At 41.8% G+C, this 14,570-nt stretch overlaps 1 protein-coding gene across 1 annotated transcript in view; it reads right to left on the bottom strand.

The window, feature by feature from the left end:
* Nucleotides 1-12,981, bottom strand: part of snx33 (sorting nexin 33) — a 50,087-nt gene extending 37,106 nt beyond the window's left edge. The window contains exon 1 of the mRNA XM_071326768.1: nt 10,331-12,981. Within this exon, the coding sequence (XP_071182869.1) occupies nt 10,331-11,753 (1,423 nt within the window). The 5' untranslated portion in view covers nt 11,754-12,981. The remainder of the gene's footprint in view (nt 1-10,330) is intronic.
* Between the last annotated feature and the right edge of the window lie 1,589 nt (nt 12,982-14,570).

Raw genomic sequence — 14,570 nt, 5'->3', positions numbered from 1 at the left:
AACTTGCTAGCTACTTCAGACACAAATGAGAGAACAGCTCACTAAACATAACTCACCCTAGCAGAGCTGGTTAGGCTGTTAAGTTATCCAGAGTGTTGGTGACTGCAAATGTGCTGTCAGATTGTCCGTTTGTATATTCAGAGCGTTTCACTCTCGGAGCGATCAGAGCGCACACTGGACGCTCTGGCCGATGAGTAGGGTTGATCCGAACGTTCTGACCTCACAACGGCGGCCAAGCACCCAAGCTAACTGACTAACATTGGCTAGCTTGCTTTTTAGACACAATAGACAGAACACCCCATTCTAACCATTTTACTCGCCCTAGCAGAGCTGGTTAGGCTGTTTTCATGTTATGCAGAGCGTTGGTGAGTGTAACTGTGCTGCAGGCAACATTTTAATTACGCTTTTTTGCCAACGTTTCCTGACACCGGCCATATTCTACGGGTGTTGAGCGTTCGTAAATTCAGTTATTCTGCGCTCTGGCACGCTCAGACGAGTGTGCTATGATGGCTAGACTGAATTTACGAACGACCCGAAATGGTTACTTGCATAGTGGAGTCTTTTGTTAAAACATGTAGCCAGCTAGCTAGGTGAACAATGGCATGAATCTGCAGGTAGCTAACCAACCAGGTTCAATGTTAGCTAGCTAACATCAGGCTACAGCTAGCCAAGCAAATGGCTCTGAGATACGAATAATAAGATAATACACGTAAGGTTAGCTAGCGAGCCAGTATTTAGTATTTGGCGCCATCCATCATTCCTTCAATTCTGACCAGTCCCTGCCGATGAAAAACATCCCCACAGCATGAAGCTGCCACCACCATGCTTCACTGTGGAGATGGTGTTCTCGGGGTGATGAGAGGTGTTGGGTTTGTGCCAGACATAGCGTTTTCCTTGATGGCCAAAAAGCAAAATTTTAGTCTCATCTGACCAGAGTACCATCTTCCATATGTTTTGGGAGTCTCCCACATGCCTTCTGGCAAACACCAAACGTGTTTGCTTATTTTGTTCTTTAAGCAATGGCTTTTTTCTGGACACTCTTCTGTAAAGCCAAGCTCTGTGGAGTGTACGGCTTAAAGTGGTCTTATGGACAGATACTCCAATCTCCGCTTCAGGGTTATCTTTGGTATCTTTGTTGCCTCTCTGATTAATGCCCTCCTTGCCTGGTCCCTGAGTTTTGGTGGAAGGCCCTCTCTTGGCAGGTTTGTTGTGGTGCCATATTCTTTCAATTTTTTAATAATGTATTTAATGGTGCTCCGTGGGATGTTCAAAGTTTAGAATATTTTTTTATAACCAAACCCTGATCTGTACTTCTCCACAACTTTGTCCCTGACCTGTTTGGAGAGCTCCTTTTTCTTCATGGTGCCGCTTGCTTGGTGGTGCCCCTTGCTTAGTGGTGTTGCAGACTCTGGGGCCATTCAGAACAGGTGTATATATACTGAGATCATGTGACAGATCATGTGACACTTAGATTGCACACAGGTGGACTTATTTAACTAATTATGTGACTTCTGAAAGTAATTGGTTGCACCAGATCTTATTTAGGGGCTTCATAGCAAAGGGGTGAATACATATGCACACACCACTTTCCGGGGGGGTTTCTTCAAAAGATTTGAAACAAGTTTTTTTTTTCATTTCACTTCACCAATTTTGACTATTTTGTAAATAATAGACAGAAGCCTGCTATATGGCAGACCAATCCAAACTCATCTCTCGGCATGTCCAGCCCACTCATTATCTCAGCCAATCATGGTTAGCAGGAAGGTTGCTCCTCTTTTTCTGCGGCTAAATCAACTAGGCTCGTAATTTAACAATTTTATTCGTATTTAATAACAAGTTTGTTATTAAGGCACATGAAAGTTCACATGTTCGAGAAGGCATTTCTGCCAAAAACCGCATTTTGATTTTAAAAAAAAGTTTAAGTTCAAACGGCTCTCCTGTCAAGTAGTGACCCGCGACATACGCCTAGCTTCCTGAAACGGGTCACATTTGTCTGCTGCCGAGGGACAAGAGACAGTCATGAGAAAGCAGTCATGGAAATAAAAGTGCTGAATTGGCTCCCTATTTATAAAGATAGAGAACAAGCTACGAAGGAAAAATACTGGAGTTTTGGTGCAGGTACAGTCAACTAGTGCAAAAATTTATATTGCAATACTGTCAAAATGATTCGATATATCGTCAAAAATAATATACTCTACTTGACAGGAGAGCCGATATGTAACTGTATCGATATACACTGCTCAAAAAAATAAAGGGAACACTTAAACAACACAATGTAACTCCAAGTCAATCACACTTCTGTGAAATCAAACTGTCCACTTAGGAAGCAACACTGATTGACAATAAATTTCACATGCTGTTGTGCAAATGGAATAGACAAAAGGTGGAAATTATAGGCAATTAGCAAGACACCCCCAATAAAGGAGTGGTTCTGCAGGTGGTGACCACAGACCACTTCTCAGTTCCTATGCTTCCTGGCTGATGTTTTGGTCACTTTTGAATGCTTGCGGTGCTTTCACTCTAGTGGTAGCATGAGACGGAGTCTACAACCCACACAAGTGGCTCAGGTAGTGCAGCTCATCCAGGATGGCACATCAATGCGAGCTGTGACAAGAAGGTTTGCTGTGTCTGTCAGCGTAGTGTCCAGAGCATGGAAGCGCTACCCGGAGACAGGCCAGTACATCAGGAGACGTGGAGGAGGCCGTAGGAGGGCAACAACCCAGCAGCAGGACCGCTACCTCTGCCTTTGTGCAAGGAGGAGCACGAGGAGCACTGCCAGAGCCCTGCAAAATGACCTCCAGCAGGCCACAAATGTGCATGTGTCTGCTCAAACGGTCAGAAACAGACTCCATGAGGGTGGTATGAGGGCCCGACGTCCACAGGTGGGGGTTGTGCTTACAGCCCAACACCGTGCAGGACGTTTGGCATTTGCCAGAGAACACCAAGATTGGCAAATTCGCCACTGGCGCCCTGTGCTCTTCACAGATGAAAGCAGGTTCACACTGAGCACGTGACAGACGTGACAGAGTCTGGAGACGCCGTGGAGAACGTTCTGCTGCCTGCAACATCCTCCAGCATGACCGGTTTGGCGGTGGGTCAGTCATGGTGTGGGGTGGCATTTCTTTGGGGGGCCTCCATGTGCTCGCCAGAGGTAGCCTGACTGCCATTAGGTACCAAGATGAGATCCTCAGACCCCTTGTGAGACCATATGCTGGTGCGGTTGGCCCTGGGTTCCTCCTAATGCAAGACAATGCTAGACCTCATGTGGCTGGAGTGTGTCAGCAGTTCCTGCAAGAGGAAGGCATTGATGCTATGGACTGGCCCGCCCGTTCCCCAGACCTGAATCCAATTGAGCACATCTGGGACATGTCTCGCTCCATCCACCAACGCCACGTTGCACCACAGACTGTCCAGGAGTTGGCGGATGCTTTAGTCCAGGTCTGGGAGGAGATCCCTCAGGAGACCATCCGCCACCTCATCAGGAGCATGCACAGGCGTTGTAGGGAGGTCATACAGGCACGTGGAGGCCACACACACTACTGAGCCTCATTTTGACTTGTTTTAAGGACATTACATCAAAGTTGGATCAGCCTGTAGTGTGGTTTTCCACTTTAATTTTGAGTGTGACTCCAAATCCAGACCTCCATGGGTTGATAAATTTGATTTCCATTGATCATTTTTGTGTGATTGTGTTGTCAGCACATTCAACTATGTAAAGAAAAAAGTATTTAATAAGAATATTTCATTCATTCAGATCTAGGATGTGTTATTTTAGTGTTCCCTTTATTTTTTTGAGCAGTGTATTTCCCCCATCACTATTATATGTGATACGCCTGTACAGAGTCATCTCTCTCCTTCTCTCTCACCAAGTCGCACCCCCTGTCACTCAAGGAGCGAAGTTGTTGTTGCTCAACCATGAGATCACTTGCCAACCCTTCACTCTTCAGTCTGCTTGGTCAATGCAGCAGATGCAACAATATGTTGACGACAATCACGCTGCTTTCAACTCTGCTTCTTAACATAAATCCACAAGCATTATATAAATACACTATTAGTTTCTGTATTCCTGTCTGCAAACAGCTAGTTTGTCTTTTTTTAGCAAGTAGTGGCCAAAATAAATCATGTTCACCTTTAGTGCTCATCGCTAGTTACCTGGCTAGCTATCTAACTAGCTAATAAATGTATGCTATTCAGCTATTCACCGCAGATGAGATCACTACACTGCCTGATACACCAGAGCATACTTTGCGGTTAACTCAGTGGTGAGTTAAAAACACCATGGACTGAGTTATGGCAATCATAAACTTTATCCGATTAACATCTAGCCTGCAACATAGCTTGTTTTGTAGTCTGTTGAGCATCATGATCTTTAGTTTATTAGATGTTTGTTTTTTAGTGATCATTTGAATGGACTTTGGGACTACAGAGAAGTGATAAAACAGTTATTGACACAATTGACAAACGGACTTCCTTTCAAAATAAATGTGTAATTATCTCTTCTGATTTGAGCCCAAACAAATGCTCTATTCCCTACACAACAAACAGTTAAAGGCAACTACAGTTAAAGTCAGAAGTTTACATACACTTAGGTTGGAGTCATTAAAACTCGTTTTTCAACCACTCCACATATTTCTTGTTAACAAACTATAGTTTTGGCAAGTCGGTTAGGACATCTACTTGGTGCATGACAAGTCATTTTTCCAACAATTGTTTACAGACAGATTATTTCACTTCTAATTCACTGTATCACAATTCCAGTGGGTCAGAAGTTTACATACACTAAGTTGACTGTGCCTTTAAACAGCTTGGAATATTGGCTTTAGAAGCTTCTGATAGGCTAATTGACATAATTTGAGTCAATTGGAGGTGTACCTGTGGATGTATTTCAAGGCCTACCTTCAAATTCAGTGCCTCTTTGCTTGACATCATGGGAAAATCAAAAGAAATCAGCCAAGACCTCAGAAAAAAATTGTAGACCTCCACAAGTCTGGATCATACTTGGGAGCAATTTCCAAACGCCTGAAGGTACCTCGTTCATCTGTACAAACAATAGTACGCAAGTATTAACAACATGGGACCATGCAGCCGTCATACCGCTCAGGAAGGAGACGCGTTCTGTCTCCTAGAGATGAACGTGCTTTGGTGCGAGAAGTGCAAATCAATCCCAGAACAACAGCAAAGGACCTTGTGAAGATGCTGGAGGAAACAGGTACAAAAGTATCTATATCCACAGTAAAACGAGTCCTATATCGACATAACCTGAAAGGTCGCTCAGCAAGGAAGAAGCCAATGCTCCAAAACCGCCATAAAAAAGCCAGACTACGGTTTGCAACTGCACATGGGGACAAAGATTGTACTTTCTGGAGAAATGTCCTCTGGTCTGATGAAACAAAAATAGAACTGTTTGGCCACTTCACAAAATCGATGGCATCATGAGGCAGGTAAATTAGGTGGATATATTGAAGCAACATCTCAAGACATCAGTCAGGAAGTTAAAGCTTGGTCGCAAATGGGTCTTCCAAATGGACAATGACCCCAAGCATACTTCCACAGTTGTGGCAAAAATGGCTTAAGGACAACAAATTCAAGGTATTGGAGTGGCCATCACAAAGCCCTGACCTCAATCCTATAGAACATTTGTGGGCAGAACTTAAAAAGCATGTGCGAGCAAGGAGGCCTACAAACCTGACTCAGTTACACCAGCTCTATAAGGAGGAATGGGCCAAAAGTCACCCAACTTATTGTGGGAAGCTTGTGGAAGGCTACCCTAAACGTTTGACCCAAGTTAAACAATTTAAAGGCAATGCTACCAAATACTAATTGAGTGTATGTAAACTTTTCCAAGCTGTTTAAAGGCACAGTCAACTTAGTGTATGTAAACATCTGACCCACTGGGAATGTGATGAAAGAAATAAAAGCTGAAATAAATCCTTCTCTCTACTATTATTCTAACATTTCACATTCTTAAAATAAAGTGGTGATCCTAACTGCCCTAAGACAGAGAATTTTTCCTAGGATGAAATGTCAGGAATTGTGAAAAACTGAGTTTAAATGTAGTTGGCTAAGGTGTATGAAAACTTCCGACTTCAACTGTATATTCAGTCATCCTCAGTACAGATCACTCTGGTGATGTCAGAGTTTTTAGATAAACTGAAACCTAACTTTGAAACAAGATTTGGTGAGTTTAAGTCCCCACAGAGGTGCGGGGGGAGAGTGACTTCTCCACAAAAGGTAGTCAACTGAGATATGCCATGCATAAAAGGTTTCTATGTGTAAAAAGACAACACAACAAGACAAAGATGATGAAATAATAAAGAAATAGAACATAGAACAGAATGTGATGCTGGTCAACTGAGATATGCTATGCATAAAAAGGTTGCCTATGTGTAAATAAAACAAAAGATTAAGCTATGTATTTGAAACAGAAAAGAGAGTGGAAATTTATGTGATGCATGTCAACTGTGTTATAAGTACAAATGTGTTCCATTATTTAAACAATTTGATACACTGAATTATGCTAATCTTAAAGCCCTTAAAATGAACTTTTAGCGACATTTAATTTTAATAAAAGTGCTTTATAAGATTATAATTGTGTTTGTGCATTGTTTTTGTTATACCCGGCCTTAGGTAATCCCATGTAGAAAATGTCTGGCCCCCCTGTAAATAACCTTTTTCATATCTGGCCCCCATAAGAATATAGTTGAATATCCCTGATTTACTGAGAGCAAACATAGCTAGCTAATATAGCCTGATACCAGTGCTGGTGTATGCCTAAATCAGCATGTTGTTTGTGCAACAGTATCTTCTAAATCAGAGATGAATGTTTTCTACATGAAGTAAGAGAAAAAGACATTTAATGTAGCCAAAGAATTAGAGGTCGACCGATTAATCGGAATGGCCAATTAATTAGGGCCAATTTCAAGTTTTCATAACAATCGGTAATCGGTATTTTTGGACACCGATTGTGGCAGATTTTTTTTTTTTAGACCTTTATTTAACTAGGCAAGTCAGTTAAGAACACATTCTTATTTTCAATGACAGCCTAGGAACGGTGGGTTAACTGCCTTGTTCAGGGTTAGAACGACAGATTTTTACCTTGTCAGCTCGGGGATTCGTTTTTGCAACCTTCCGGTTACTAGTCCAACGCTCTAACCACCTGCCTTACATTGCACTCCACGAGAAGCCTGCGTGACAGGCTGACTACCTGTTACGTGAGGGCAGCAAGAAGCCAAGGTAAGTTGCTAGCTAGCATTAAACTTATCTTACAAAAAACAATCAACCTTAACATAATCACTAATCACTAATAAACATAATCTGGCACAGCCAGAAGAGGACTGGCCACCCCTCATAGCCTGGTTCCTCTCTAGGTTTCTTCCTAGGTTTTGGCCTTTCTAGGGAGTTTTTCCTAGCCACCGTGCTTCTACACCTGCATTACTAGCTGTTTGGGGTTTTAGGCTGGGTGTCTGTACAGCACTTCGAGATATTAGCTGATGTACGAAGGGCTATATAAAATAAAATTGATTGATTGATTGATAGTTAACTACACATGGTTGATGATATTACTAGTTTATCTAGCATGTCCTGCGTTGCATATAATCGATGCAGTGCCTGTTAATTTCTCATCGAATCACAGCCTACTTCGCCAAACGGGTGATGATTTAACAAGCGCATTCGCGAAAAAAGCACTGTCGTCGCACCAATGTGTACCTAACCATTAACATCAATGCCTTTCTTGAAAATCAATACACAAGTATATATTTTTAAACCTGCATATTTTGTTAATATTGCCTGCTAACATGAATTTCTTATAACTAGGGAAATTGTGTCACTTCTCTTGCGTTCCGTGCAAGCAGTCAAGGTATATGCAGCAGTTTGGGCCACCTGGCTCGTTGCGAACTGTGTGAAGTCAATTTATTCCTAACAAAGACTGTAATTAATTACGGTTCCGTATTTCACTGAAAGAATAAACGTTTTGTTTTCGAAATGATAGTTTCCGGATTCTACCATATTAATAACCAAAGGCTCGTATTTCTGTGTTATTATGTTATAATTAAGTCTATGATTTGATATTTGATAGAGCAGTCTGACTGAGCGATGGTAGGCAGCAGCAGGCTCGTAAGCATTCATTCAAACAGCACTTTCGTGCGTTTGCCAGCAGCTCTTCGCTGTGCTTCAAGCATTGAGCTGTTTATGACTTCAAGCCTATCAACTCCCGAGATTAGGCTGGTGTAACTGATGTGAAATGGCTAGCTAGTTAGCGGGGTGCGCGTATATTGGGTTTCAAACGTCACTCGCTCTGAGACTTGGAGTAGTTGTTCCCCTTGCTCTGCAAGGGCCGTGGCTTTTGTGGTAACGATGCTTCGAGGGTGGCTGTTGTCGATGTGTTCCTGGTTCGAGCCCAGGTAGGGGCGAGGAGAGGGACGGAAGCTATACTGTTACACTGGCAATACTAAAGTGCCTATAAGAACATCCAATAGTCAAAGGTATATGAAATACAAATGGTACAGAGAGAAATAGTTCTATAATTCTTATAATAACTACAACCTAAAACTTCTTACCTGGGAATATTGAAGACTCATGTTAAAAAGAACCACCAGCTATGTTATGTTATGTTCTCATGTTCTGAGCAAGGAACTTAAACGTTAGCTGTTTTACATGGCACATATTGCACTTTTACTTTCTTCTCAAACACTTTGTTTTTGCATTATTTAAACCAAATTGAACATGTTTCATTATTTATTTGAGGCTAAATTGATTTTATTGATGTATTATATTAAGTTAAAATAAGTGTTCATTCAGTATTGTTGTAATTTTCATTATTACAAATCAATTTTTTAAAATCGTCCGATTAATCGGTATCGGCTTTTTTGGTCCTCCAATAATCGGTATCGGCATTGAAAAATCATAATCGGTCGACCTCTACAAAGAATATAAGGTCCCACTCCCCTGGGAAACACTGACCAACACTTTGGTTCCTACCCTGTCACAATAACGTCTGCATAGAGATCCTATTAGTACTGCAATTCTTTGAATGCTTCCCTGGCTTTTTCATTTGTCAAACAACACCGTATTTAAAGTGACACTATTACATTGTAACTATAGAATTGGAATAATCATTATATTTCCATGATTCCAACAAATGTCACCTAAGTGTTTTGATCTAAATCGCAAGTCAAATCGCAATTGCAATATTTGGTTAAAAATAAGGCCTAGATTTTTGCCCATATTGTGCAGCCCTACGTGGCAGTGTGGAAATGATCTAATGACATAAGTTTGATTGTTTTATAATGTTCAATCAGAATGGAGAACTACCCATTGAAATCACTTAGAATGTATGGGTTGCCACCCTAGGGTCACGCACAACTCATAAAGCAAATTTAGAACTTTTATTATTCAAAAATATAAAATGCCCTCAAATATCATCGTACCGACAAAACATTTGAAAAATATCGCCCAGCCCTACATTGCAAGGAACTTCAAAGCAGTTTAATATTTTTAAAAAATTGTGTATCTGGTAGTAGTGGATGTGTACTATCAAAGACGGAATGTTTACAAGATAGCTGTTCCTCTGTTGATGTGATGGAACTTTCTTCCATACTTCCCCACACTGGTGTTTTTAATGAGAGGAAGTAGCGGATGTTACACAATTATTTGAAAACCCAGTGGACTTTAAAATGTACAGTGTGATTGAGTGCTTTAGTAACACTGTACACAGTGTTGAAGTTCCTCTACATGCAGCTAAGGAATGGCTTGGGGGTACTTCGATTATCTTTCCATTTACCAGAGTGACAGAGTAGTAGAACTGGTCGGAATTTAAGAGAGACCGTTTGAGTAGAGCTCAAAGACATGTTTGATAGAACTGTCAGCATCCATCAATCAAGGAACCCTTGATTTCTGAGTAAGAAGATGACTGAATGTCATCCAGTAATGAACCACTGTACATTTGGAATCAAATCTTAACGATGAACGTTGAATGATTCTAACAGCGGTGTCACATTTTTTCCACTTTTCCATTTTTCCTCCTGTCAATGTGATTAACAACAGATGTGCTGTATGGCCACCGGAAATAATTAGTTTATAGGATTCTGGACCGCTATCCGTCAGTGCTTTGTAAGAGTTGCCCTATTGATTTGCCAGCTGTTGTGGTAATGCATGATCACTTATAACATATCAATATGGGCCAAACTTAGTTATAACAGCTATCACAAGAGTGATACTGAGGCTTTGTTTCCATGTGACGCAATGCAATGAGTTGAAGCTTCATCTCTAGGACAAGCTATTAGACTCTAGGTCTAACACTAATAAGCACATGATAAGGGGAGTACATTACCTTTCTGTAGATGAATAATGTCCGGGAAGTTGGCGAGTAGGCCCTGGTAGAGTGACAGTTTGTCCAGCATGTGGAAGAGGTCATACTTAGGTTGCTCCGCAAACATTTCCCCAATGTTCTCGTAAGTACGTCCCGTGTGGGAGATGGCGGTGTTGAGGGCGTCCGAGCAGTGGGGAGGGTCCAGCATGAACGCCTGACTGACGTTCTGGAAGGCGTTCCCCAGCCGCTGAAATTCCTTCCGGAAGCCTCCAAGGTGCTTCCGCACCAGTTCTGAGGCCACATGCGTAAGCTGCATGACGCTGTCATCCATTTTCTTGGCGAAGGACTTGAAGGAGTCCACACGTTCCTCCACGTCCTGCAGGTCCTGGTGCTCATTTGGGATCTGGAAGGTAAGCATGAAGTTGGCGCCCATCATCTCGTCCTTCTCTGCCCGCCGCTTGCCCAGCTTCCACTGCTTGTCGTCAGCGCACATGAGGAAGTGCTCGAAGCCCTCGTATTGCGACAAGACCGGGTGGCTGGTCATGTGGTCCATCCAGAGGATCAGCCGCCTCTTGCGCTTCTCGATGAAGTCCTCTTCGAAGCGCCCTGTTGCCTGTTTCTCGGGCAGGTGGGGCACGGAGATGACGGTGAACTTGTGCAGTAGACGGTTGTACAACCAGTCGAAGTGCTTGTAACGCCGGTACACAGGCCTCGCATTGTGGCTTGGGGTCACTCGGTACGATATGTAGGTCTTGATGCCTTTGAACTTGGTCTGCTTGGTAGGGTCCTCGATGGAGCAAGAGAAAGGTGTGGGGCTGTCTTTCCATTGAGGCCCTTTGGGGCCCATCTCAATGGTGTACGACTCCGCTATCTTAGCGTTCATGGGCACATCGCCCAACACAAAAGCTTCCACCCCCGAGCGTACAAAGCTGGAGAATCGGTTCAAGTTCCTTCCCACCATACTGCCCTTCCGCGAGCTGGAGATGCTGTCCTGCCTCTCCATGTAAGGTTTGGCTCGATAGTGGACATTGGGGTTGTTGGAGTGGGGGCTCTGATGGGAATGTCCATTTGCGCCACTGCGGCCATCATCGTCCACCACTGTTGAACTGTCATCCCAATCATCCCAGTCATCATCATCGTCGTCATAGTAACCTTGTTGCATGTGAAAGGGCGTGTTTGGGGCGGAGGGGAAATATGAGGAGTCATTGCCTGGAGAACCCACCGGGCTTATGGAGCAGTCTGTCAGGTTGGAGTTGGAACGAGGGCGGATTACTTCCACGTAAGAGGCCGGGAAGAGACCTTTCTGTCCTTTACTGTTCTCCCCTTGTAACCAGCCATCTACAGAGTTATCGTCAAAGATAACCAGTTCCTCATTCTCCTGTATGCTGATCTCCTCTTTGTTTTCACTTTGGAAAGTGTAGAGTGCCTTGCCTTTCATCGACATTTTGACTCTCTGATGAAAATCATATGCACACGCTGCCTAAAATCATTGTGATGCTGCTACCCTTGGGCACAACATTTTAACACGCAAATAGATGATTTCAGACTATTTCAGCTCATTTCAACTGCAGTCACCCAACACTTGTTTGAATCAATAAGAGATGGTGTGAAAGAGTTATGTAAATCTAATGGTATTGTGCTGGAATGCCACAACAACTGTCAAATGGCATAAATACTGATCTGTGCTCATGCACTATAACACGATAATAACCTTAGTGCTATATCTGTTTTTACTGCCTAAAAAAACAGCTAGTGCAGTATCAAGCTGGGTATATCTACGACTCGATTACACAAGTGTCCGAGGTTGTTTTCTATACTGTGCCAAGAATCTTGTCCATCTTTTTAGTAGGCCTGTGGACTGCATACAAAAGCAGTAACATCGAATTGCAAATGGTTTTCAGTGGTTGTGAGAATCCATTCCTGTACACATACAATTAACAAGGAATATGAGCTATTTACTTTGGTATTCTTACTGCAAATATCAATTGCAAACTGGATGAATTGCTTAATACCACATGCCATGCACCCGCTGCCTACTACATCAATACCATATTCCTATCGATAGCCTTATGTCCCATTAGCCTAAACGTTTTTTTTGTTTCTATTGAGGATATCCAAGCTTTACCTTCGATACTTGAAACTGCAATTGAACTTGTGGGCTATCGCAACTTGTAACTCCTCAGTCCATGCATCACACCAGCAATGACACACCGGTTCATCCGAAAACTAGTTTTCACCAAGAAGCAATTGCAAACATTCGTCTATTCGTTGTAATCCTGAAGAATAGTTTGATTGTTATCCTTGCGTGATAACGTCCTCGAACACAGACACATACATCCCACCGACGTGGTCAAACATTATCAAAATATTTTGTTTCCAGCACAAAGACAAAGTGCCCCGAGTGGAAGAAACCATTCAGCGCCGAGAGAGATGAGTAATGATATCCCAGACTAGTGCATTCTGGTCTTGATCGACATTCCTTGGACTTGCTCCACTTCCCCCGCTAAACAGGTTCTTGTGTATCTCGATCTGTTTCCTTTAATACAAAAAAGATGAAGCATTATTAGCAAATTATTAGGGTCTGCGATTAAATCAAAGCATAGACTACTTCTTGGAGGTTATTTCTATACGTTCTGTAACAAAGTAATTATTTCCATGACGCTAGGCATGGACAATAAAACATATGTGACGCTAACCACAATAACGATTAGCCACAAGTGGAATTTACGGTTTGCCTGCAAAAACTAAAAGTCCCCAATTGAAAGTGAAGCAAACAGATACAAACAGTGGAATCATGCCATATTTGGACTAGATAATGCTAAACAAGGTTATAATGTTATTATATAAATTCAACAAAAGACAATAATTAGTTAATTTGACATTCAAAAATCTGTTGAAATCTCACTGATGCATTAAACTTCAATTGCATTGGGGGCATACTTAATACAGTGCGCTAAAAAAGTATTTGGACAGTGACACATGTTTTGTTGTTTTGGCTCTCTACTCCAGCACTTTGGATTTTAAATGATACAATCACTCAGAGGTTAAAGTGTAGACTGTCAGCTTTAATTTGAGGGTATCTTCATCCATATCGGGTGAACCATTTAGCAATTATAGCACTTTTTGTACACAGTCTCCCCATTTTATGGGACCAAAAGTATTGGGACAAATTCACTTATATGTGTATTAAAGTATTAAAAAGTTAAGTATTTGGTTCCAAAATGGATGAAAATATCCTCAAATGAATGCTGACAGTCTGCGCTTTAACCTCATAGTTATTGTATCATTTCATGTCCAAAGTGCTGGAGTACAGAGCCAAAATAGAAAAATGTTAGGTATTTCACACCTATGGATTGTGGATCCATGAAATGGGGTATTTGTCGACACAGTGACATCCACAGAACAAAATTGTCATGAGTTTACACAAATATTAGCGTCGTAGCACTTATTGTGGGACTTTGACTGTGGGGAATCACCTTCCTATCCAGCCTATTGTGTGTATTAAACTTCATATTGCACTGAACAGCCTTATCTATGGATTGTGGGATAAATGGGGTATGAGTCAACTCAGTGTTACCCACAGAACACAATTATTCACATTCCAAGCCTGTTTCGGGTTATCTAGTCCAAAAATATGGCATGGTTCCACAATTTGTATCCGTTTGCATGACTTTCATTGAGGAACCTTTATTGTGAAGGAGACCCACAAATGCCACTATTGTGGATAATCGTTATTGTGGCTAGCTTCACACAGGTGACAAAAGAGGACGTTTTTTTCATCATTGAGGTCTTTTATCCATTCTCTGAAATGCAAGAAATCAGCTCTATACTGCCCCCAGCATGAGAAACATAACAACATGAAGAAATGAATATGCTTTTCTCATAAGTCAATTATTTTCATATGCTACATTTACATATAGGCTATTTTTTTATTTTGTATTTATTTAATCTTTATTTAACAAGGCAAGTCAGTTTAGAACAAATTCTTATTTACAATGACGGCCTACCAAAAGGCAAAAGGCCTCCTGCGGGGACGGGGGCTGGGATTAAAAATAAAATAAAAAAATATATATAAATATAAGACAAAACACACATCACAACAGGAGAGACAACACAACACTACATAAGAGAGACTTAAAACAACAACATAGCAAGGCAGCAACACATGAAAACACAGCATGGTAGCAACACAACATTACAACAACATGGTAGCAACACAACATGGTAGCAGCACAAAACATGGTACAAACATTATTGAGCA

Source organism: Salvelinus alpinus, chromosome 9, assembly GCF_045679555.1.
Source record: "Salvelinus alpinus chromosome 9, SLU_Salpinus.1, whole genome shotgun sequence".
Classification (NCBI taxonomy): Eukaryota; Metazoa; Chordata; class Actinopteri; order Salmoniformes; family Salmonidae; genus Salvelinus; species Salvelinus alpinus.
This window is presented reverse-complemented; position numbering and strand designations above follow the sequence as displayed.